Source organism: Crassostrea angulata, chromosome 7, assembly GCF_025612915.1.
Source record: "Crassostrea angulata isolate pt1a10 chromosome 7, ASM2561291v2, whole genome shotgun sequence".
NCBI lineage: Eukaryota > Metazoa > Mollusca > Bivalvia > Ostreida > Ostreidae > Magallana > Magallana angulata.
The window spans coordinates 51,783,209-51,810,415 of record NC_069117.1 but is presented as its reverse complement, the minus strand read 5'-3'; the positions used below and the strand labels follow the sequence as shown (position 1 = coordinate 51,810,415).

Sequence of the window (27,207 nt, the reverse complement as noted above, 5' to 3'; positions counted from 1 at the left end):
TCGAGGTATATCGATGTTATATTCCCCCAAAGTCTTTCTACAGGGTGTAGAAAATAGAAAACAATGAACCGATCGATCTATAACTTTATTTGCCGATAGACACTAAGACAGCGCTGTATTTTTTCTGACGGGGGTGTTCTCAAGATAGGAGAAAACTCTATCGTTTCTCTGAATATCCTCATACAAGACGTAAAATTGGATTCATTTCTATATAAAGTAGTTAAAGGAAATGTTGTAGAAACTTGTCTTAAAATACACAAAATGGTATTGTATATTTACAATGAACAGTTGATTGATAGTTAACAGTTTAAAGAGAGCAATGTAAAGGCTTCAAACCTCAGATTGAATTTATATTTTTTAGGCTTACATTACACAATGTAGGTTTTGATAAAAAGATTAAAGCAACTTTACTCAAGAGAATATGGAATCGCACAGCACATGTGTACACACAAAACACACTTGTGGTCCTTCACATATCGATCGAGTGGATGTTGGAAATTTGACAGAATTTGACTATATTATACCTATAAATTACAAAATTTTATGGATAAATTTACTGTCAAACTTAACATTTTGTTTTGCTGCAAGAAACTCCTCGGTCCTATTGGTTCAATTGATTTTGTTAAACATTGAGATTTTTCTTGCAATTAGGGGATGGAGATTCTGGGTTTTCACCTTCACTCCCACTGAATTCTGGGATACAGGCTTGTACATCACCGGCTTGATTAGCCCACTTGTTCAGTATTTTATCTGCAGTAGTAAGCCATGCTTTCATGTTCATTAGTTCTGATAAGCACCATCGTTGGTCCATCCTCTAGACATTGTTATAGATCAATCAGAAGTTATAAGGAAAAGCAAAGGTCAAGATATGCAGTATTTCTTGGTTCCTATAAGGTTTCAGACAGTGACTAGCAATGTAGTTCCTCATTGATTATTACATGTAATTTTTACTTTTAACAAAATTGAGCTTTACTTTGTACTTATTCTATACCACAATGCATAAAGTGTATACCGGTAAATTGGATCCACCCCAGAAGTCTATTGGAAAATTCTAATATCAGTGATAAACAGAATTATGTGTTTGTGTTATCAAGTTTCAATATGCAGAGTTTCTTCACCTTTACATTCCATTGTTATTCGCAGAATTCTCTTTTTCTGAGTATTGTTATTTTTTAAGGAAAGGATAGATGCCTTAGGGTGCATGGTCTTATTGAAATGGGGATTGGCTTCAAATGAAAATGCATGATCCTAATCTTTGTAGAAATATCACTCTTGATAAATCAGTTATATACACCTGCATATTAATCTAATTTGTTTGCTTAAGAGGAAAAAAAACCTAAAGTGAAATTTACAGCTGTCAGGTTTTGATTTTAGATAAAAGCCACCCCAAATAGTTTTCTTTAAGGTATTGATAGGGATCTGAGATGTTTTTAAATTTTGATTAGTCCTACAGCCCTGTACTGTCCCAGTAGATAATAATACCTGAGGATGCTCTCTTTTAGAACATCCCCTATTAACCTGCTGACCCATCCTAATAAAGTCACTTGAATGCGGGGATATCCCTGCAGTAATTCGGCACTTGTCTGGTATTTATATCAATTTGACAATGTTGACTATCTGAATTGTCATTTTTGTGTGCCCTGTGGTCTCTACTTCTGCCAGTAGTTACCAAAATATTGCTTTATGGTGGTGGACACAAGATTTAGTTTTATGAAGTTGACTTGTATACTTTGCCCCCTGTATAAAACAGATATTAGACTGTCTTGGGGAAAGGTTGGAGCTTCCATGTATTTAGATTCAATGTCATGCTACCCTTGCTGGTCCTTTGCTTTAATTGTATTAAAATTTTGTTTCAGTGGTCAGTGAAAACAAAAACATACAATAAGTCGGCACCAACATTTACACAGTCTTAGCCCAGAGGGTTTGTGTATTGAATATTGACATTGTTTGTGTGGGGATTTGGCACAACTCTAAATTAAAAGGGAACGACATTTGTTTAGGTGCTTCGCTGACACCTGTGCTGTTTTTATGTATCTTACTTATTTAACAAATTGAAAGGAAGTTTTGAAATCAGAATGTTTGTGTATTTTAGAAATTGTTGTGTACCCAGTTACAAGTGAGAGGCATGGTAAGGCATAGGTGAGACCCTCTATATATACCTGTTTACCTATATATACCTGTGTGAGTTCTTGGTACCTCTGATTAAGGATATAATGAGTTCCTTAGCCTTGTGATTCTAAAGGTACATATAGAATAGTCAGATCACACAACCAGTGAGACCTTTAAAAATGCACAAGTTTGAAGACTAATTTGTTGACCGAGCTCAATACTTTGTTCATGTAAGGTAATGCTTGATAAATCTAAAGGGGACACACTGGATAAATTGAGATCAAACTTTATGTGTAGATATATGGAAAATTTGGACACAGTGTAGTTTAAGGAGAAATAAAGGTATTCAGAGCAAACCCTGAGATTCAGTCAGCAAACCCTGGATGGTTTGATGAAAAGAACTGTGGCTGAGGCCTCTAGGAGACCCCTGTATTTCTGAGGCTGGAGTTGGTGTAGAAGGCAGTGGTTTCAAAGTTTCCTTGCTTTTCCCCCCTTTTTACTGGGAGCTTTTAGTGGTTGGCGGTAATGATTCTTTATTGATACATAACAGGAATGCATAATGGTAATTTCACTTGGAATCTACAGTTCAAGGCGAGAAACACTGCGATCACCAGATGGGGAATAGATCATAATTTGTGTGTTTATCATGTGCAGGAAGCAGGGCTAACGGGGAGGAATCTGGAGATTTCATTTTGCCAATTTCTAAGAAGCTTTTGAATGTTGTGCAGGATGGAAAATATTTAGCATTTTCTTTTTGTGTTGTGCTTGGACCTAACAGTTAGGGGCAGTAACTCTTCACAGTAGATGTAAAACATTTATTGTGGTCTATGAGTAGGTAATATACTTTAAGTTTCTTTTTATTTTTCCAGTGTACAAAATATATCTAAGTAAAAACAATCCATTTTCAATTTAGTGGCGGTAATTTTCACTGAAAGTTGACTCGAGCCTTGATCCGTTACACAATTTGACAAGTTTATTATGAAATTCATTGATTTGCCCTTAAAATTGAAATACCTGTTAAACTAAAAAGATCACATTAAAGACACCACATTGTATAATCCCTACAGATGATGTGTATACATTAGGTAGCTTAACGAGCAAAACACTCATACTTGCCTCACTTTCTTCAGTCAACTTGTCCCCCCCCCCCCCCCCCACCCCAAATCTCTAGGGGGTCATAATTATCACTAGGGGGTTATAATTATCAGCCTCTGAACACGTATGTGCTGTCCATGTCACTCGTAAACTTTTCAGCCTGTTGAAAGGACCTGCATTCACCTGTTTATGTAAGAGCTAATCAAAGCAATACTTTATTCTCCACTCTCAGCAATTTGAATTTTCTGAAGAATCCGTGGAATGCATTTCATATCACTTCTCCAGTTAGTGTTTCCATTGTATTCCTTCCAATTAATTTGCTATATATACAGATAAAGATGTTGGAAGTCGGAAATCATAGATTAGAAGGACCAAACAGTCAGAGCAGGTACCTTTAATATGCATAAATATATCTATAGGTATAGATCGGCATTCTTGAGTGGGGGCACATTACACTTTTACTTACGAGATGCAGGTGAGATAGCTTTACCTGTACGTTTTGTGTTACGTAACTCTGAATTGTCTTGAATTTTATTGTGTTGATTTTCTGAGGGGTACCTGTAAATATTCAGGTGTGCTGTATACACAAATATACATACCTGGAAAAGATAAGTACACTGAGCTATGAAGTATGCGTACGATATGGGAAGGTTTAACATGCTTCACAATATTTATACTCAAAATATTTTGGCATATTTATTTAATTGAAAGGTGGAAAGTGTTATTTCTTCTCTCACATTTGTTAGGAGTAAATGATTCGATGATAAATCATGCATAATTGTCTTATTTTTTCTCTCTCTTTACAGATTACTGTGCTTGAGGCTGTGGAAAATATGGAATTATTTGTGGTTTTAACACATGGTATTCACTGATGATGAATCTGTAACTTCACCCAATCCGAATTTTCTATCTATCTGTCTTTCTTATTGGAGTGTGGCGGCCAGCGTTTGCCCATTTCATTGAAGTGTTTTGGCATTGTTATCAAATCAAGGAATGTGATCGGGGAAGGATTTGTGATAGCCAGTATGTAATGAAAATGATAAAGTGAGAATTGATCATTCATGGATTGATTAAAACAGGGTAAGTATGGAAAAGGATGATTCGGAGGCGACTGAACAAACCCAGACTGTTCCATCAAGTGATGGGACAGAGGACACAGTGACTAGCCCCATACAATTCAATGTGGAATTCAGTGGGGACGACGAACATAGAAATGAGCTAAACACGACACTTTCACCAAAATTTTCACGACCAAAGCTGCCAGATTTTCAAGAGAATGGACAAATAAGATCTGGACTTCATGGCCGAGCTAAAACAGACCCGGGCCAGGGCAGCCACATAAAGGCCATTATTGATCGAACTGTGGAGGATATCAAAGAACTGAACAGCAGAGACTTTACAAAGACATTTGGTCGTCCGAAAAAATTTCCAAAACCGTTTGCCTCCAAATCTCAGTCTACACACACATCGCCGCGAGCGTCTCCGACACCCAATGAAGAAACGGGCCCGTCCCCGTTAAACAGAAATCGTAGCCGAAGTCTGAAAGTCTTGACAGACATATTAAAAGGCGGGAGAGGGGGAAGCACTGAGTATAGATTAGGAAACATTCCTCGGAAAAGTGTCGATGATAGTGCCTCAAAGTCAATTAGTGATAGTCAGCTATTACCTCGTAAAACCTCGACTGTGAAAGAAGAGGACAGTGAACGTAGGTCAATATCAGATGGACAATTACAAGCAAACAGAGATGAGAGTAAAAGTGAGAATTCAAACAGCTCGGGGACGCCAGACAGTGGTGCGACAGATAGTGGCCACGAAAAGACGAGCTCAGGCACGCCCGAACTTCCATCACCTGTGGAAGACTCAAAAGCTCTCAGCAAACGTCGCAGTGATATGGCCAAGTTTAGGAGGGCCAAAAGCGAGGCACGTAAAGTGAACATTTCTGATGATGAAGGTGTTGGAATATCTGACCAGGATTTGTCTCAAAGTAGCACCGCATACAAACCTCACTCCATAGATACTAACTCCAAATTTTTCACTCTCTGGAAAATCGGAGCTCCAAAGCGTCGAACTGGTCTAGCGGATATAGTGAAGAGAGTGCAGTCCACACACAGTAGAAGTGCTGATGATTCTCATGGAGAAAACGTTCTGCATGGGATATGGAAGTTACCCAGAGTAGAGCTTAAACCTATCCAAGGTGTTCGGAAATCATCTAGTCTTCGACACGTTACTCATCCACCTCAATCAAAAACCACATTCCGAGAGCCATTGGGAGCTATGGATTCCAATGGGTTTGGAATGTTGGCAAAGACTCCAGAGAAAGAGGAACTGCCACCTTTTCCAGGGGACTTAGAATCCAAAACAAGTGATCTGTCTCTCACTGATAGTCAAGCATTTCAAAGTGAAAGTGGAGATGAAGCATTTCGTGAATTTGAAGAGGAAGAAATGTCTGAAACTCAAAGCAATATTGATAAGGATAATGAAAAATCAACTGAAAAAAGAAAACCATTGAAGCCCAAATCTAAAAGTGACCCTAGTGGTGACAAGAGTAAGGATAGCATGGCCCCTGTGTGTCAAATGACCTCGTCCCACAGCTCACCTCACCTATCCAAATGTAGTGAAGTGGACCTCGAAGAAGAAGATGAAGAAGAAGCTGAGAAGGATGATGGAGACTTGTCATTAAACCCTCCCTCTAGTGCTCTTACTCCATCAAGCTCATTTGATGATGGCCCTCTTCATTTTGAAGTCACAGATGACAGTGTGTCAAATCAGCGCTCAGAAGGAGCCTTAACTCCAGAGCTCGATCAGTTACAGGATAGTGGACGGTTTACTTCTGTTTTTGTGAAGGAAATTGCTCCATCCCCAAAGGAAGACAATGATTCCTCTCCTGACAAAAATTCTTTGAGTATTCCATATCAACCTAAAAAGAATATTGGCCGAAGTGTAAGTTCAGCGAGTGTTCTTCAGAGAGAGAGAAGGTTAGCCAGTGTCACCAAAGAGGAGAACAGGAAGCATAGTCTAACTCAAGAGGATGCGGTCAAAGAAACCAAGCAGGAGTTAGTTCCCTTGGCAGACTCCCACTTGCAGGCATCCAGCATGCCAGCATTGGCCAAACAGCAACAAAACAAGGTAGATAAATAATTTTGACCATTTACCAGTATTTATACATGCATATACAGCAATTGCTATTAAAAAAAGCATATAAAGCACAGAAATCTCATTAAGCATGCAGAAATGAGCATGTTGTTTGTATGTATGTTTTATGTGATAGAATTAGAAAGATCTAGGAAAAAACTTAATGTAAGCCAAGTGGGACTTCTAGTAAAGAAGTTCTGTACCATAAGAAAAAAGATATAGATTATAAATAAAAAATAAAAAAGAAAGAACAAAAGCAAAGCAGTTTCTATACGTTCAGTGTTTAGGAAACTTTTCAGAGACTGGATCATGACTTTTTCAATGACAGCAACTTGACAGCTAGATTGTCAGCATCTTAACAATTTTAACTAACAGACTGACAATGACACAAATTTGATACTAAATTTGACAGCTTCTAGATACCTTTACTTGTTACAACAATGTTACCGTGGTTACATCAGTCGTGTCTTTGGAAGGAGAGACAGTTTCACTTTGTCTGATGTCTGTCACAAATGCTAAAGTATTATCTTGGACAGGAATGAGTACTACCACTGTTTTGGCTTTGTAAGCAATCTGAGAAAATGAATCCCTGAAAACTGGGATTTAAGTTCTGTAAAATTTTATTTTGAAGTGATTATGAAGATTCAAAGTTTTGAATGGACAATGTGTTTTTAGTTATGCTTTTGGAGATGTTTATTGAAGATTTTCAAGCCTGTTATTTACCATTCAGAAAAGCTCATACTAATGTTCTCTATCAAGTGCAACTACAACATGTATGTACCAGTATTTGGTTTTCTGGTCAGCTCTTCAAATTGTTCAGTAGCATATATATTGACAGTCATGATAATGAAAGAGATTCCAAACAAGCCTGCTTATGCAGGAAAAGATAAGAATTCAAATCTTGGTTATGTAAGTGCACGAACACATGTATTTGAGGCACATTGATGGGCAATCTGAATGTACTGCAGTGAATCAGGGGTATCTCTTTCATGTTAGCATCAAGTGCAGTACCAAAGACACAGGAATGAATGATATTTCAACTATGCTGAGCAAATTGTGTAAGAATGTACAAATTGCAAATTAATTACCTCAATAGATTGAATTTTGCACACTTTGGTAAACAAAGAGGGGAATTCAACACAGTGCTTTGAAAGATTTCTCTCTCTCTCTCCTCTCTGCACAACATTTTCTTTCCTTGGCTAAGATGTAACTCAGATGTGGGGTTATTTTTAGCCAGAGAGATAAAAAGGAAGGGCTTTATAGATTCTATACTCTCTAAATTTAATGCTGTAATGCTGCTTTGCAAGTTGGTACAGGGAGGCTGCATCTGTAAGCTCACTGGAGAAAAAGAAGCTGCAACAATATTTTTTCTTGGGGTGGAGGGGTGGGGGTGGGGGCTTTTGTTTTACGGCTGAATCTGAAACATCATTTGTTGTCTGTGACGGGAATATAGGCTTTTGGCCCGACTTGTTGGTTATGATGTGTGCCCTGTAACACAAAAAGGTAATTACAAGAACACATGCACTCCACATCAGTGAGGTTTCTGTCTATACATACTGCCTGCCTTCTCAAGTATAGAGGACATTTTACATTCAACTGTTGTGTCCTTTTGTGAAATAAATTAATTTATAACTAGTGCAGTCTTCTTTATATCATATATTTTCTGTACATATTCAAATATTCATAAGACATGTTTTACTGTATTTGGAATCGGTAGCTTTTACATTATGAATTGAAAGTTTCAGTGGAATTTTTCATTCCAGAAAAATGAAAAATTCGAAATTAAAGTGATGTGTTATAGTCTCAATAGCAAATTACCCTCTAAAGATTAAAAATAAAAAGCTGAATTGAATGCAAATACAAATTACCCAGTAAGTGTTTTATGTCACATCGCAATTGTAAGGAAAAATATTGAATATGGAAATTAATAAAGAAAGGTAAGGAGTTGGTGGTCTGTTGGTTCAATATTCCCGGCACCTGTCCACTGCCGGACGAATTTGTCCTTTATTGCCAACATTTATATGCTTTGGTGAAGCGGAATGAGGTCAAGTCCCCAATTATGAGGATTTTGCATGTTTTGCTGGCATATTCACACATAATAATGGTAATTCCTTTCCCTTTGGTGTATTACAAGTGTATACATTTAACACACAAAACATTATCTCATTTCAGGACTATTTCATTCAGCAAAACTAAGGTACCTTGAAGATTATAAAAATCCTACCCCCATTTTACGTTAAGCTGGCTTTTTACATCTGCAGTGATGAAAAACAAGTTTTAAAGGTCTGCTGAAATAGATATTAAGCTCTTTACATATACAAGCTGCTGTGTCCAAGAGCCGTGTTTTCTGCAAAGAATAGGACAACTTTCCCTTTCAGATGCAGCCATTGCGTTCTGTATACAATGCCGGGTTTTCTAAACTGTTTGTAAATTACATAGGTCTTGTGTATAAAACTGAAGTGGGAGATATCGTTCCAGAAGGTATATTTTGAATGGAGAGTATGGTGGAGATCCTGTCAGGGTTGGGACTGTGTGAGCCTGTTTTGGAGTACTTGGACAATGTCTCTGACCCGGTGAGAAACATTGGTCTCATTTCAGATTTTGTTATCTTTTCTGTTCTGTCATATTACGAATATTGTAAAGTTTTGTGTCTGCTTTCATACTGAATTGAAACTGGTTTGTGTGACTTGACTCAGCAGGTGCCCCTATCCATGCATACAATATATGTGTCAGGTCATTTAATGCAATAACCCCAGGCTTACATCATGTTAGTGTATTCAGTTGTTTAAATTGTTCAACTCAAATATTGGTTGTTTGCTCAGGAACACTTTTATCAGAACTTCAAACATGATTGGTCACTCTTAACACCTCAGAATCTATGAAGATGATATCTATTATTGGGGGGCAGCAGGGTTATCTACCTTGAGAGAGGAACAAGTGTTACAAGGCTCTAGAGTTATCTCCCCTTTCTGTACAATTTGAGAGTTGTTAGGGAGCCTATTGGAGGTTTACATTTTTCTTGTATCACAAAGACAAGACAAGGGTGAAATAAAAGTATATAGAGAAAACATAAGCAAGCCCCTTGGCTGTCATCTATGGTTAGCAAACATCTGTCCTAAATTCTTTACAGAAGGTATTACTTGTACTTTTAAATAAACATTTTTAAAGATATCACTGTGTGTAAGCTATTACAAGGGGATTTCAAGGCTAAGAGAAAAATCACAATGGTAAAAATGTTGCATTCAAAATGATGGGGGGGGGGGGGGGGGGCTGGAGGTTTGGTAATAAAAATACAGGAAAGTTAAGATCAATATATTAATTTATTTACAAATTTAGATTAAACAATGTTGTGTGAGGTATGGTTACATGGACATTGCCCTGAGTAAGACATTAATGAAGAATGGGAATTAAGGTTAATAACAATCACATTGTATCTGGATTTTCTACCTTCACTTCCTCCCTGAAAGAGTTACCTTTGATCATGGACAGGTGAGGAAGTCTCCTCACCAACTGACAGCCTCAGTAGGATGCTATTCGGTTCATTTTGGGAATGCTGCTGGTACATTTTATTGAAAGCTAGTTTTTCTGATGTTGGAACTTTAATGATTTCTAATGAAAAGCATGCGCATACATTGAGTCAGGCCTTTGGAAGTTTTTCCATTCAACTTAGTGTAGAGGAGAAGTCTATGTAGAATATTCGTACAGCTGCTCTTTCATGCCATCTCTCTTTTTCTGTGGATGGGTTGTTGATTGGGATGAAGTGTCGACATGATAGATGAATTGCAATCATTTTCATTTCCTTTTCTAATGAGAGTTTGTCATTTTGACTTTTCACTTTTTTACCCATCATAAATCTACTTAAAAGTATCAAAGACAACAAAAATGAAACAAAAGGATATTTCTTAAGTCAAAATCTTATTAATGAACATAATTGCTGTTAGTTTGTTGTGGCATTTATTTCACACAAGAAACAAATTAATTGTGCAATCTTTACAAAATGGTTTCCATATTGAATTGTTCTGTAAGATTATATTTTGCAAAAGAAAAAGAAGGGGTGGGGGGTGGTAATAAAGTTTGACCTCCATCCAAAAGACAAACAGCAATATTTACATTGCCATTAGGTACAGCGGTAGTTCTTACTCCCCAGTCACTGCTGATCAGGGCTGCTACCTTGCAGACTCCCCCTCTGTAGCTGTGTGATTGTTTATGTTGTAATGGAGGGCTCTGAACACCACTTCCTGTGGCCATATGTCTACACCTGTAGTTTGTATATACATACTAAGCCAGCAGTCAGGTACAGAAAGCGTCTACCTGAATGCCTGCTGGTATAGTTCTACCCTTGAATGAGAGGCTTTGAGCTGTCTCTATCCAGATCTAAAAATCAGTGCTCAGAAATGGCAAACAACTTTTCATTATTGATTGATGATCATATTTAGGCTGTAGGTACACATGATAACATGTAATCCTTAATCGTTAACCATTGTGTGCCTTTGTTTTGTTCTAAGCGACTTTTGAAATTGTTCTATTGGTAGTTGAGAATAACCATTTTTTATGTTAATTATCATGGGGTCAATTTTTTTAAAAATACACCACACTGCCTGGGTTGTGCATTGTATTTACATATATTAGCCTGCAGATAGGGTCAGTTTGGGAGGAAATCAAAACATTTCAAGATGTGCTTCATTTCAATCAGCAACAATTTCTCAGCCTCTTGTTTGCAAGTACATATCTCTTTTCCTGTCTGGATCAGAGAAACTGTGAAAGTTTGACTTGAAGAGCAGAATTAGACTGATGTATTTTTAGAAATCTATTAAAAGCTGTAGTTAATGGATCGGACCTGTAATCTGCTTTGCCTCCATTGTCAGGCCTTTCATTTCAAGAGATAAGTCGAGCTTCAAAGACAGAGACATATATTTACCATCAACACTGTAGAGAACTCCTTTACAAGCTCAGGTCCCTGTCATTTCTTCAGAGCAATGATTAATTATTTCATCTTTGTGTGCAAATTCAGGACTTAAGGGTATATGTGTAAGACTTCTGTTTCTCGAGTTATTTTTGTTGGTTTTGGGGTTGCTTTACTTTTTTTTTTTTAAACAATTAACCGAGTACTTCAAAGCCCAATGCAAATCAATTCAATCAGTTCAAACAGATTTTTGGCTAATTGATAGGTGGAATTTGGATGAAAAATAAACCGATTTCCATTGTTTACTAAGGTCTCAATATACATTCAGTTTTTAAGACAATTTATAGAGAGCAATAGCCATTTGATTTAATATATACACATGTTTTTCAATAAGGGGAGGCAGGAAGTGATTTATTACAGATTCAGTAATCAGAATTAGCTGCTTCATATTTCATGATCGGCAAATTAAACTTTTGGAAATTATTCTAATAAAGCCTCTTTGAATGTGTAATTTTACCTCTTCACTTAGAAAGTATTGAAAGCATCGGAAGTTCTTTTCTTTAGAAGGGGAGGTAACGGAAAGAAGAGTTTCATAATGATTGAATTGAGTTGGTTTGTTTAGACAGATGGTTGAAGTGAATGAATATGCCAGCTGTTGAATAAAATGTCGTAATCTTGATCACTCTGAACTGATGCACTTTATTATTCACATCTATGGGGGCTTTAATTAAAGTCATGATTAATAAAATTACTCAATTACAAAATTGAGGAAAAAAAATGTAATGTTGGACGAGTAGCTTTTACATGTTGGTACCAAAGTAGTAACACTTGGATATTACAAATTATTAAAGATAAACTATATTGATCTGTGCAAGTTTGATAAATTTGAAGACCACACAAATTGATCCATGTTATTACATGTATCAATTTGCTTTATAAATCTTTTACTGGTATTTATGCCATTAACTTTTGATGTCCACCTTAACATATTCTTCTGTTACTTCTTTAACAGCATGTGTGTATATACACATATACACTGTACTACTGGAAGTAAGTTTTCTTAAATAAAAAATATTCTTACGCTTTAAAAAAAACTAGGCCAAAATGAGCCAATTATCCATTGCCCTCTGCGAATTTTGCATAATTGTGCTCTCATGAAGAACAAGGGGGGAGAGACTGTGTGGCAGGCACTGCTGCTAAAGAAACAGACTATAACAGAGGATGAGGATGCTCCACTGCTATCCAACACAGCAAAGAGATAAGGCACCAGTCATTCAGTAACATCCCAGCTCCCCTGGCGGGGGTCGTCTCAAAACCTGCCGAGGACAACCACTGAAGGATGTTGCACCACACATGCCAATAGCTTCTCAAGTACATCAATTACTGAGGCACGAAGGCAGCGAGACTCCCTCACAGTCAGTGGGAAGGGAGACAGAACTACATATCTTCGAATTTGTCTGAACTTATCCTAATATTTACTTCTTTGGGAGGAAATAAAATTTAATTTGAAGTATGAATATTGACTATATTTACAATTTCTCTACCCTGTATTTGTACCTGTCCATATGGTTTTGGCTGTCTATCAGTTTTGACTGGTTTTGTTCAAGAAAAAAAAGAGGTTTCTTTGGTGTTTCTTTTTGTTGTTTTATTGCAATTTGCCAACAATTGATTGGCTTGATTCTCAGGAAACGGGTGGTTTTGTAGCATCAGTATGTGGAGATATTCTTGTGTTGTCACTATTGTACTGTAAATGGGTTAGAACAGATTGATATACATAGGTTTTTGAGTGTGTTTTTTTGGTCTTTGATATCATTGCGAGATCCAAATATTTTGTTCAGGGTTTGACCAAGCATGTTTTATCTTTTTGTTATCTGGATAAAGAATTAGTTCTTTATTTGCCCTACTTGCAGGGAATGGATATACAAACATTACCTTTTGACTGGTTTGAAAGTTTACGAAGTTGTGAATGATCTTTTTATCTTTTGTAAAGGTCATTTGAGCAAATTTAGGTGGATTTAGTAAGTCGCAGTTTCTGTAGACAAATATCTAATTGTATTAAATAGTCCATTCTTATCTCTCTGTTCATTGCCATTGTCTATATGTTTGATATACGGGTGCCTCTGTTGGTATATCATCCTGTTATCATGTTGTTTTGAACAGCTTTTTTTTTCTTTTTAAAGAGAAATGATTCTTTGTTGGACAAACATTGACAGTTTGAACTCCATTGTAAGGATATAGGTCTGATTAAGTGTCAGGGGGCATTGACCTTCACCCATACATACATAATGACAACCAAGATAAAAAAAACAACCCTTGTGGCTAACAACTTCGCCCGCACACTTGCCTGCTAATTGATGTACCTGTATCTGCATCAGACAAGAAAGAAAACATTTTGTGATCAAGGATTTGGCATGTCGGCCTTGTATAAAAGAAGATTAATTTTGGCAGGAACATGAAATTTTGACTGCATTTATAGAATTTGACCTTTGCTTGCAAGAATCTGCAGATAAAAGACATATTGCAATGTCATACCAAAAATACCAGTCATATAAAGTGATGCAGAGAGCTTAGTTGATATATATCATAAAACCTAGTGCATATTATACATAGTTGAAGAAAATTGGGTATGATGTCTGACATATTTTTTCTCTCTGTGGCCAGCTTTCTGTTTCTTTATTATCTCATCGTAAAGTAACAATTCATAAAACTGTAATATTAAACTAGAAATTGTCTTAAATGTAGAGCATTGGAAATACCCAGTGTATGGATGTGGAGGTTGTATAATCCGACAGCATGTGAGATTATACTGCTCTCCGTGTATTTGATGCAAAAATGATGACCTTTGTAAGGATTATCATTTCAAAAGTGCTCTGATTAATAATGTTATTCTGTATTATATAATACTGTGGCATTGATACTTGTGTACCTAGCAATAAATATGCATCATAGGATAGATCTTGGTAAAAGAATGTCGAGGGTCTTGAAGATTTACAGAGATGATACTTATAATTTTAATCCCATTAAATGACATAATCACCAAATATTTGTTGTGGAATTGAACTAAATTACATCAAACAAACCATTCTATTGCTTAGGCAAACAGCAACTTGAACATGTTTAAGAAATAATTTCCTCCCCAGAGTGAAACGTTTACTTTGGAAATGAGTCTGAATGACTACACTTACAAAGTGATAAATGTTCTATGAATTGTACCCCCTAACCTCAGAACTGTCAACGCTAATTATAAAATGATAAAAAGCTATATGCATACTCTCAAGAGTTTGGAGAATGTACCTTAACTTGAAATAGTAAGTATTTGGTTGACTGAAATATGAAAAACAGACGGAGATCGGTAGAAAAAATATCCAAGTCTTTATGAGTTTACTCATTTTCCTGCAATGCAGAATAAATAATTTGATGTCATTTTTTCATCGGTGTACAAGGATATGTGTACTTATAAGCTGCTTACATATAAAAAAGTTTACTTGTAATTATAGGACAAGTTCAAAGCATGTTGAAGTGGGTTTTTTTTCCTTCAAGTATTTGTTTCATTTAATATTGTGAATTAAATATTGTGACAATGTATTTTTTCATGCATGTAAATGTAATTTCAAGAAAGGAAAGGATATCTGCATATGTTTTTAGTTGAGGTAAGCTAAGTGTAGTTGAACTGTAGTACTTTGATATCTGTTTGATTCTTATGTTATTTTGCAGGACAAGCGGTATCACATTGTGGAGGAACTGTGTAAGAATGAACAGGAGTATGTGGAGGCCCTCACAGTTCTCAAAGATGTGAGTACCATATACCTACTATCTCTACATTATGTAACCAGCAAAATTGAGTTATTAACTCATTTTCCATCTCAAGAACTGAATGAGCTTTTACTGAATTTGATACGAGAATTGATATATTCTGAATTGGCCTGTTGACCCATAGCCAGTAGAAAGCATGGATAATAATCAAATGTCTGGGTATTTTGAACAACTATCTTGAGCAATTTGATATGAGTAATAATTGAATAAAGGAGCGTTGAAAGGGGTTCACACCTGTGTGCTGTTTGGTAGACTGTCGATATCAGATAAAGAAATATTGACTCCCAAAGCTGCCTGCTGCACCCTGATATGTCAACCTGTAAATCAGGCTAGCAGGGGGCTGTAAGCTGAGGTTAGGTGTTGTTAGATTTGGGTAAACAATAAAAAGACATTGATAAATCAATCCAGAGCAATGCAGGTAGCGAGGATGTTTTTGTTATTCCTATTCCACACCTGTATGTATATGACTGGTGCCTTTATGAAACAAATTACATGTATTAAACCTGTCAAATAAAACACCAAAAAGTATGCCATTTTCAGGGCCTCAATGTAATTAAGAAGGAAAGCTCAACAGACTTTCAGTGTCAATGAATTTAGGTGAAGGTCATAATACTCAAGTGTGTTGTTAATGCTTTAGTTTGCTGTATTGGATAAGAAGCAATGTCTTTGTCAAGATATTAGATTATGTTCTTGCATATTTTTATGCCCCTGAGATAAAAAATGATTGTCTGTGTTTCTGCCAAAACCTAAGAGGAACTTCATAAAGTTAGTGACATTGAAAGGTCAAGGTCAATAGTAAATTACTTCAGTTCAAGGCCAAATCAGTCAAAATATTTAGTGGATAGTTTCTACTCATTGTAAGATTGGTTTTTACTCTACTATGATGCAAAATGTTGATTAAGCACAAATTTTCTCTTCAAATACCAAGATTTAACCCTTGTTTCTATTTACAGAAGTACATGCTTCCTCTGAAGACCTCCTGTAGCAGTGTGGATGAGAACTTGGTAGACAATATCTTTTACATGATTCCAGAAATCCTGATGCACCACACAGTGTACAGGAATGCTCTGGACCGGGTCTGGACCAACTGGGACTCAGAGACCAGCACCATGGGCAACCTGATATCTGCTACTGTAAGTATGGGCAGTGTGTAACTATAAGGACTGAATTGTATGGGCAATTAATCTTCTGTAAGTGTGAGTGATTTACTGATTGTATGGGCAACCTGATTTCTGCTACTGTCAGTATGGGCAGTGAGTCATTCTAAGGACTGAATGTATGGGCAAATAATCCTTCTGTAAGTGTGAGTGATTGTACTGATTAAATGGGCAATCTGATATCTGCTACTGTTAGTATGGGCAGTGTGTCACTGTATGGGCAATAAATGCTTCTGTAAGTATTAGTGATTGTACTGATTGTATGGGCAACATGATATCTGGTACTGTAAGTAAGGGCAATGCATAGCTAGTATTGATTTTGTGGATAATGGGATAATGCTTTTGTAAGTATGGTATCGGTAATAGGACATATTCTATTTTAATTGATGTGATATTTGATAAATGTATGGACAATGTGATATCTCTGCTCTTAAGAATGAACCTATTACGAATCATGAATATATGGGCATCATCAACATGATATAAGATGGTGCCTGCTTCAATCTGTGTGTATGGGCAATACAGCCAGCAGTGTGATATTTGTTATCAAATCTTTATATTATTACTTCATGTTATATTTAATACTGAATGTTTGGGAAACTTATTATTTTTTACCATTTTTGTTGGAAATGCTGTTTCTAATGCCGTAAAAATTTAAATTTTTATTTGACTGTTTACAAAGAATTTTTACCATGAACACTAAGGATACATGGGTGCATTATCTATTTGAATCCGATAGTGATAAAATTCAGTAAGATATTTTATGGATATAAAATTAGACAACCATGAAATTAATTTATACTGTACGTAGCATAGGGTATTGTGAAATTTTAACCATCTAAAATTAGAGGAACAGATATACAGTACTGACTTTATGGCCTGTGTTCAGCTGCATTACGGATGATGCTGTTATATTGAGTTAATGAGAACGAAATGTGCAGTGATATGTTTGCAATGTTGTATCTTATGCCAAACCTTGATCAGATGTATATCTACTCTGGCCATTATTGATATTTACAAGTACTACATGTACATTGTACATGTAAATGGCTGGGTGATAAAGGGCTACTATAGTTACTCAACACAGCAAAGTTTATTATACTGATACTTTCAATTTTAAAAGTCTTGAAGTCATGTTAAAATGATATACTGTGGCACCTGCTCACTTTAACAATTATCTTTTGTTTTTACAGTTTTCCAAGCAAACCGTGATTGACTGCTATCTATCTTTTGTCGAGAACTATAAGACATCAGGAAAAGTTATTGAAAATGCTCTGACTACCAAATCTTCTGTACAGAAGTTCATTGAGGTAAGTTTCTGTAAACGAAGTATCATTTTTTCGAGAATGACCAAATGAGAACTGATTGGTGAATGTTAGCAAGCAAGTGGATACCAGAAGTGGTTTATGTATCCACCTGTGCAGAGATTGGTTGCAAATCTCGCATAATTTACTGCACACATAAAATACTTGATAGTAAATTTTTTGGAGTTTTCTGGTATATGTCTTAAATCTTGTAACTTTTGTTGGTAGCATTGTTATGCTTGTTTGAAGGTCTTTGTTAACACTTGTAAGAGTGTATTCTACTCTGTTTGCTGAGGTGTGAGATATTTTTAAGGATATGAACATGTAAGATTCCAAAGTAAATCATAAAAGTGCAAATTCAATAGTTTAACATCATCATGCCCAAAAAACTTGGAATTCTGATTCATTCATATAGATTAAGGATCACATCTTTTTTCAAAGACTTTGATTAGACGTAGATATATAATTACAAGTATTCATATACTATGTAATGTGTTAAGACTTATTCTACCCATAAAAATCTGAACAAGTTCAAGGTCATTGGTATAAGCCTTGAAAAATAAGATAGAAGTAATACATTTACATGTATCTCAATGTCTTTTATTGCTCAATCCTTCTGAATACAAGAAAATGATTTAACAAACATTATGACCAGCCAAGGGTCTGAAAACACAAGACCACCAAATGTTTTCTCATTGCTGAAATAGTTTGAAAGTTTTCAAAAAAAAAAAGTTCAAGAATCTTGAGTTTGTTGGTCTTCTACACGGAATTCTAAATCTTTATGTGTTAACGTTTTCCCATCATTTCTTTGGCTTCCTTCAGCAGTCATAAAAAAGTTTTATCAGCAAAAATGTATCTGTGGAAAGAATGTGAAAGGTCAAGGACACAGTGATAAGATGGTGTGAAATATTCATTATACAGATATGGCATATCCTGGAAATTTATTGGAAGTAACTGCAACAATCGATCTGTAGCAGAGATAGATTCTACTTAAAAATCTGTCCGCTGATTAGAGGTTTTACATAACGTCAGGATTAAACTTGTAGTTTGATAACACCTGAAATAAAGTAATGTTTCTTTGGCGTTTGGCAATCTCTTTCAAATAAAAAATAATTTACTCTGAGATCCCTTATATTCACTGTACTTTTAATTTCTTAAACAGATAGGGACTCTGTAATACAAACACAGTGCCCTTGCTATCATTTTTTAATTTGAATTGGAATCTTGATTTTGACCTAGTTTATCTATGTGAGTATTATTAAGAGTTCAAAATAATTAGATCAGTTCTATACACCCTCTGTGTTCTTCCTGGTAGATTTCTTTGAGGATGTTTTAGAGTTTAGGGTAACTGGTGGGTCCTGTATTTGAATCGCAATTCATAAAAAATGGTCGATAGATAACTCTCTAGATTTACCATAACTAATGGTATAAAAATTTTGATTTCAGTGAACCAAAAAATTAATAGAAATTTTTTTTTGGATTTAAGTCAATTTTGAAAACCATCATGATTCAAACGTCAAGATTTATTCATCAGTTTATTATTTAGAAACATTCAAAACTACAAATGATTTGAGCATTCATTCATATCTGTATGAGTTTAAAACTCTATCGGTAAGGGGCTCAAACCAACAACTACCGTATTAGATGGACTTAATGACAGAGACTATAGTCCATGTTATTTTTGAAAGATGTATACACTATACAGGCAACTTTGCCACATATGAACCACATACATGTATGTGAATCATAAATAGATCATATGATTTGTTTCATATGAGATCTCAAAAAAAGGCATCAATGATCTGCCGTATATGATACTCATATATATGATTTGATACACATGTGAAAGGCAATGTAATACATATGAGAATCATATGTAGTGTAAATGCCTTTGTAAAATGCCTTTTCAAAATGATCATACAAGTACAGTAACAGTTTTGTGTCTTTTGTTTCCAGCAATGTCACAAGGAGAGCGGGAACAAGTTATCAATGAAGGACCTAATTGTTCGCCCAATTCAGAGAATCCCAAGATACGAACTACTACTACAGGTAGGCACTTCATTCAGAGATTCCCCAGATACAAAGTACTACAGGTGGGTACTCCATGTCAATCAGCTGGCCTTGTAGGTCTAAGTACCATTGCAGATCAGTAGCATGTTGACACATGCCGTGGCGCCTTGAAAATGTCTAATATGGTTATACCGTATTACTCCTTCAACAGTTAACTCTTATGCAGGAACAATAATTGAGAGCCTGTTCCTAGAGAGAGAATACTGCATCAGGTGCTCAAGGAGATTTAGTCCAAGGTCAGGGCCATTTCGTCAATAAAAACAGTTTCCTTTATGTTTCTGGAGAGGAGGTAGAAAAGCATCTGTTTTGTTATCACAGAAAACAAGGCTGTCTTGATTCAGAAAGAAGTTTGGAGTTCATCATATTTGTCCCAGAGGATGTATCATGTAGATTTTTTTTCCCTTTCACATATTTTTATTACTCAAAATTTTTATCACAATTTATCATTGAAGAAAGGAAATAAGTGGAGCAGTACAGATGTGATTCAGACATCAATGGGGAGAAAGATTAAATGCTCACATGTCATAACTACAGGTTTTTACAAGGTTAATAGCTCACCAGAACACTAGAGTAATAGGTAAAATTTAATCTTCCAGATTATATAATCCTGAGACTGAAAATGATGGTCTCTTTTGTTATCATATAAGGTTTTAATTGGCTAGCTAGTGCAAAGAGGAATGGGAGATTAATATCACATGATCAAGATTTAGAATTGATGTGGTATAGAACAAGGCTAGTTATCAGTTCTGTCAAAAATTCCTATCAGTACATTGTGTTGATATGTGAACATTTTGATATTTAGCAAAATGATTGCAATCTAAGATGACTTTAAGCCAATGAATTCAAACACATTTATTTGATAAGTCAAGACGAGTTTTACTGGTGTGTATGAACAGGTGAGCTATGTGGTCCACTGACTGTTCCTGTGTTGGGGATGCACCTCTCCCTCTGTGCAGTTTTCCCCTTGTACCTTGGAGATAAGCAGTGGGGAGGTATTATTCTGTCAGTTGTTTTTCTATCGTGCTAAACATCTGACTCTATGCACAAGATGGAGAAACATTTTAAAAAAGAAATATTAGCTGATCCCCCACTATTGCTACAGCTTCTTGATGTTTTTCTTACCAGAAAAGTAGGAGCAAGATTGCTTTAGAGATCCACTGATAAGGTTGGAAGAAAATCTTTTTTTCTGTACAATCTGTTTCAGTGAAGATGATACATGAGTTGTGTATATTTAGGGCTTGTTTTTATATTCTTGTAGAAATATTAATTGTGCATGTACTTCTACATATGTGATTGATGAATGACTGCAGAAAATCACCGTCTAAAATGTTCCACCATGCTTTTGAGTGAAGGTCAACTATATGCAGAATTTTCTGTGAAGTGTTCTTGGAGATGAAGGTTTTTAGAAAGGAATGAATTGAAATATATATGGGAAGAATCTGGGATGATAAGATGAACTTTTTTATGATTGTTGACTGAGATTCTATCAGTTCTGCATCTCGTAGCCAGTGTAGCTTTTGTTTATCACATCATTTCATGGAGAAATTAATATATTTTGATAAAATCTGCCAACAGCATTTTGGAGGATATTGGTGGGCTGTGATATACTTCTGCCAGGCAGGGGTTCTGACTGATGTACTGGGTCATTGAACCAGAGATTCTGGTGGTCAAAGACTGTTTAACCTCAGTGGTGATAGACTGACTCATACCAGCCATGCCTGTCTATTGTTGTTATCCATGTCATAGATATAGATCTACATGAATCATTTTGCACCAAAATAATTCATAAATGTTTTTTCCTATGTTTTTACAGAAAGATACAGTGATTTTTTTATGTGTATATAAGAAATTTGAAGATTTTTTCTGTGCTGTTTTTCACTTTACTTATTTTAACCTATATTTTATTTTTGTGATCTTAATGTTAAAGCAAGCATTGATCTGTTCAAATGGGTCATTTTTTATTCTCTCACATCCATGCATGTCATATGAATGGGGAGTAGTAGGGTCATTGCAGTTGACCTCTTTGCAGGTACCTTAGATGTCATCTTTCAATATTTACATACCAAAACTTGATTTCTCCCTTCTGTCAGTTAATTTTGTTGGATGATACCCTTTTGATCAAACTTTCAATATCTTACTATTAGTTATTTTGCTTGTTTTTTTTTTGGGGGGGGGGGGGGGAGTGGGGAGTCCCAGGACTACATTTTACATTTTTGACCTTATGATTGACCTTATAAGAGTAATTGTTATCCATTATCTCATTCAAATGAATAATATGAAAGAATTTTGTAGTATTTACTATTTACCCATTTCTGGTCATATTTCAGAGGTTAATAGAACACACCCCTCCTAATCACCCTGATTTCCCACTGCTGAAGGAGGCCGAAAAAGTGATGCATGACTTTGCTATTAAACTGGGTACAGTCAACGAGAGCCAACACGAGGAAGACCAGCAGGCCACTTTAAAGAGGCTGGAACTCTTACTGATCACTGATGTAAGCTATCAGAACTTTTTTATTTAAAACTGTGGACTTTTGATATGATGTAACTATATATTTGAGGTGAAAATGATTCTGTCCATAAGTGGAATTTGCACCGAATCAGCTTAAAGCTTAAAGTTAGGTAAATGTTGTTGATTTCATTAAGCCCATGGCTGAAAATGAAATACATGTAAAAAAAAATATCAGATTGCTGTTTGACACAAACTAACACAAAGGTATATGATCTTGTTAACATAACTGTTTTGGAACCATAAGAAAATTGGATTTTAAGGGTATCCCTTACCCGAAGTTACTTCATTTGACAGTCCATAAGACCCCTTCCCCCTCCCAATATATACATAGCCTCAAATTCCTCATTAGTTTAAATAAGTACTTGGTAGCTGATGGTAATGGATAGGATTTTAATTTCTAATGACTATTATTCTGCCATCGCTGATGCCTTTCTAATTTTATGTTAATGATGAGTTATGATGCCTAGTATATTAGGTGTAATTGGTAATAGGTATAAATTTAAGGATTTACCAGTATACAGTTTTCAGCAGAATTAACTTTCAATGGACTATTGTGATATATTTCTTTTTGTTTTAGCTGGCTGTGCCAGACCGACAGTACATAAGGCATGACATGGTTCAAATAATGGTAAGGATAACATATATTTTTAACAATGAAAATTAAACCAATCTAGTTTTTCCTCAATTTTGAGGTAACCTTTTCAAATAAATTATTTTATTTATGTATGAAATATCAATACTTTTATGCCATTTAGTGTGAACTGTTTAGTTTTTCGTCATCCAAATTCTAAGGAAAAAAGAAACAGATTATACTACAAATTGTACACAGAAAATCTATAAATAGATTTAAAGGGCTATGCTACTATTAAATTCCAATTAGGGTAGCTGTGAAAGGTGCTTTTAACTTGTGAATGACTCTTCTAATGTATTTTGTACAGAGTAAAAAAGACCAGTGGTGTATATGGACTTTCTCTGATCTCATTATCATAAGTAGTCTCAAGAGGCGTACCGGGACCGTCACCCGTAAATCCATTATCTTGTAAGTATTCAAGTGGCTTCGCGACAAGTGCCACCGGTCACTCAGAACAAAGGTCACCCGATCAAGGCACCACGGCGACCCTCTTCAACACTGACCTGTGTTGTAATTGGTGAACCCGGCCTTTTGAAAATTTTGGCCATCATAATCCCTGTGCTATAAGCTTAATCTTTGATGTTGTAACAGACAAAATCCTATTTAATTGCATTACCATAATATTAAAAGGATTAATGGTAAATACCAGTTAACGGAAGCTTTCAAACTTGAATCTTATTTGGAAAGACTGTTAAAATAGATAAAATGAGATGTTAAATTGACATTTTTGCTAGATAAGGTATTTTTTGATACACTCCCTTCCTCCGTTTATGAGGAATAGAGTGTATTAAAAACCTTTTCGCAAGCAAAGATTCTTAGTTGAATGATGCTTATAAACTTTTTTCTTATATAATTTGTTAATTTTATAGAAAATCCCCCACTGGACAAGACTTTGCTGAGAATATCAAACATAAAGTATGGCTGAAAGTTGGTCTTGATGCTGTAGAAATCGTTAAAAGTAAGTTACCAAGTTCAGATAATGACCATATCTTTAAGTACATGATAAAGAAAAAACTCATATTAAGGGGCAATGCCCATATGACAAGAGGGATAACTCCCACTGAATAATTCAAATAATACTTGACAAATTTTGTTCTGCATGGCATCTGAATTTATTTTTGTTTCATTCCTTTTTAGCAAAATTTGTTGCAAATGTACACAAAAATGTTTTACTTTTACATATTTTGAAATAAGATATGTTACAAAGTCTGTTTGCTGAGGGATTCTGATTGGTTGTTGCAGGTCCCACGAACTTATCCAGGAGAAACACAGTCGACCCTGAACAGTTAGAGGAGGACATCGGGCTACTGAATGATGTCAGTGACCTCATTACCCGCCTCAACTGTCCACATTCTGTAAGTAGTTTGTCCTTAATTGTAAACCTGCCTCATCCTAATAATTAAATCCTTAATAATTAAAAATTACTCTTTGCTAGATACTTGCCTTCACTGTCCACGTTCTGTTGGCAGTTTGTCCTTAATTATGAACCATTTGTTACATGATTAATTGTTCTCAATCTAAGAATGGTCTAAGAATTTTGTGCTCAATTGTTACCTGCCTAAACTGTCTTCATTCTGCCAACAGTTTGTCTTTAATAAAAAAAACTACTGCATATGCTATACTTTGCATATCAAATTTTTAAATGCAATAAAATGAATACAGTCTATGCATCAACTCTTGTTTTAAATAATTTTCCCTTAAAAATCAATTTTCTGAAAAAAAAGCAGGGTATGGAAAGTAAAAATACAATGGGCATAAATGATGCATTAGTTTAAATGCTTGAATACTGCAGAGTCTTGAAGAGATTGTAAAGGATATGTTGTCAACACTAAATAAGCAGTTGTCAGAGGCCATGCTACGAAATCCAACCGCTGAGTCCAACAAAGTGGATATTCTAGTCACTACACAGTATGTATTCAAATTATAACTACTCACATGCATACATTTACATTGAATTACAATTTAAAAGGTAGAGCAACTCATATGCAAAACCAGCTAAACAGTATGTTGTGTTCAACTCCAAGAGTTAAAGAAAATATACAGTTGAACTTCGGTATCTTGAACACTGATATATCGAATATAATGGATATGTTGAAGTGATAGGTAAGTCCCAACCACTTATACTTTAAGTGTTTTACCCTTGATGTCTTGAATACTCATATATCTGGACGTTTATAACTAGTCCCATCTAGTTTGAGATAAGGAGGTTTGACTGTAAAAACTTCAGCTTATTGCTCTGTACATAGGAGTCCAGTGGTATTGTTGCAACTGCAATCTAACCACTGGTAGTATGGTAGTGGGGAAGAGCAAATACATAATAAAAATGGTCAACTTGGCTGAAAGTACAGATCAACCCCCAGGACCCCAGCATTTCTAGCCTGGTGCTCTCCCACTAAGCTATCCAGCCAATATCTGTATACGGGTGAAATGAGTAGCTTAATCCATGTTTTTCCTTTTGTTCTTTAACAGGGAAGCCATCTACCCATTAGAAATAATGTTTACCTCGGGGGAAAAGAGGATAACCTGGGAGGCCACCGTCAGTGATGCCAAACAGAAACTAGGTCAGTGGGTCAGCAAAGCTTCAAATCATATTAAAATAATGAAATTAAAGGAGTAAATTGAAAAAATAGTACTGTTACAATTATTTAGTAAATATACTACTATAGAACATTTGCATTTATATGATTCCTGGACACAATCAAAATGGGGTTTTTTTTACTTTCAGCTCAAATGTTTGACAAAAGAGCCCCAGAATTCCTGACACCTTTGCCTATTACAAAAACTAGGGCAGGGATGCAGGTAAAAGTTTATAGCTATGGATATCTGAGACTTCATATTTCAAATAAATATAACATATCAAAGGAATTGAGATTTGATTTACATTCATTTGTGAATATCGTTGACAAGCTGCTGTACTGGTACATGTGTACGTTACAGTTCTCCTGTGCTGCTCCGATTGACGGGGTGAACAACTCCGGCTACCGCGAGGTGTGGGTGTGTAACAGTGATGGCTATGTAGGTCACATGTGTCTCCTCAGTCTGCAGCCAGAACCAATCGTCACCCTCAACACCCCTGTCCCCGGCTGTAATGCCAGGATCCTCTGTATCTGTGCTGTCCCAGCATACAGTGGGACCTTCAGAAGGTAAGGGTCAAGGTCATTCAGGGCAGTTCATGAAACTGTGATAATTTACCAAGTTTTAACATCATGTATGAGGGGGGATTTTAAAATCTATCAATTACTGAACTCTATTAATAGAAAGAGCAGTGGTAAGAAGCATCAACATCAGGTGATATCCCAGCATCCTCTGATACCCAGGGTGTCTGAGGATGGTCCTCGGAACAGTGTGGCTGAGGGCGAGGACGGGATAGAGGAGGAAGAAGAGGAGAAATCGGAAAAGTCTGAGTCTGAGTCAGAGTCCAGTGATGAAGACACGCCATTTCCCTGCAGTAATGAAAACAATGAGGACCCCATGTCTGTAGATGGTGAGTATTTATAGCTTCTTTCCTGGTCCTAGTAAGGATAGGAATCTAGAGTCTGTATTACTAGGTTATAGGTATCAGGAAAAGAAAAAAATGAGACATCTATTATTTGTCTGAACAAAATCTGCTGTGATGAGTAGAACTTTATGAATAGAACTTTCCACCATGTATACAAGTTTTATTGTTCAGTCAATTTCTATCTCAGTAGATGAGGAAGGGAAGATCCCACCCCCTGCAGACCTCCCAGAACCTACATCAGAATCAGTTACTCCTAATCCAGATCCAGTCAGCAGTAATCCTGATCCTATTACAGTTGGCAGCTGGATTCAGGACTCACTCAAAAGCACCATGTGGCTGGGAACAGAGGATGGGTGGTAGGTTTTCACAAAGACTGAAGAGTCTGGGAATTTTGCTTTTAAATTGTCCTACTAGTCAGTTACTGTAGATTCCTAATTAAACGCAAGGAATTAATATCAGCTTAAAATCATGAGATTTACCCTCGTGGATTTTAAAATCTCGCCATTATTTTTTGTGAGTTAAAAACTATAAGAAATAAGGGAAAAAGTTCTGTGTTTGCAATTTTATGTTCTTGCAATTTTATGCAAAACGGGGATCGCGGAATTAAAAAGGAATTTATAGTCTGGGTTCTAATGTGGAGAGGCGAAGTTGAGTAAAAAAGGTTGTCAATATACATTTTGAAACATTTTTTAAAGTTTCTTTTTGTTTCCATTTTGATTCTGAGTTTTATATTTTAGATATAAAACTGCATGTGGTTTTTCATTTATTATTGACAGTATTTATTAAAATGATCAACTTTCTGTTGTAGCATCCATGTATTCCAGTGTACAGACAATATTAAAACAACAAAGAATAAATTAAAAATACATCACGAATCCCCTGTATATTGTATAGTGTAAGTCTTTCTTTTTCCAATCTTTACAATTCTGTTTATTGTAAACATACTAGTATTTGGAATAAAGATGATAGTTTTTAATACTTT

General features: G+C 35.7%; 1 protein-coding gene across 3 annotated transcripts in view; it reads left to right on the top strand.

Moving 5' to 3' along the window:
• The window catches only part of LOC128157430 (rho guanine nucleotide exchange factor 17-like), a 30,296-nt gene that overhangs the window by 306 nt on the left and 2,783 nt on the right, over nt 1-27,207 (top strand). The window contains exons 2-18 of one of the 3 annotated variants that reach the window (XM_052819976.1): nt 4,011-6,330; nt 14,954-15,031; nt 16,006-16,185; nt 17,403-17,519; nt 19,470-19,562; nt 21,911-22,078; nt 22,673-22,723; nt 23,034-23,134; nt 23,596-23,684; nt 23,969-24,081; nt 24,519-24,634; nt 25,196-25,287; nt 25,452-25,525; nt 25,664-25,869; nt 25,984-26,210; nt 26,413-26,581; nt 27,034-27,120. In XM_052819976.1, coding sequence (XP_052675936.1) covers nt 4,291-6,330; nt 14,954-15,031; nt 16,006-16,185; nt 17,403-17,519; nt 19,470-19,562; nt 21,911-22,078; nt 22,673-22,723; nt 23,034-23,134; nt 23,596-23,684; nt 23,969-24,081; nt 24,519-24,634; nt 25,196-25,287; nt 25,452-25,525; nt 25,664-25,869; nt 25,984-26,210; nt 26,413-26,581; nt 27,034-27,120 — 4,001 coding nt within the window. In that variant the 5' untranslated portion in view covers nt 4,011-4,290. Of the gene's footprint in view, nt 1-4,010; nt 6,331-7,808; nt 8,910-14,953; nt 15,032-16,005; nt 16,186-17,402; nt 17,520-19,469; nt 19,563-21,910; nt 22,079-22,672; nt 22,724-23,033; nt 23,135-23,595; nt 23,685-23,968; nt 24,082-24,518; nt 24,635-25,195; nt 25,288-25,451; nt 25,526-25,663; nt 25,870-25,983; nt 26,211-26,412; nt 26,582-27,033; nt 27,121-27,207 lie in introns of those variants that run through there. The other 2 variants (XM_052819977.1, XM_052819978.1) reach the window with 2 other exon arrangements.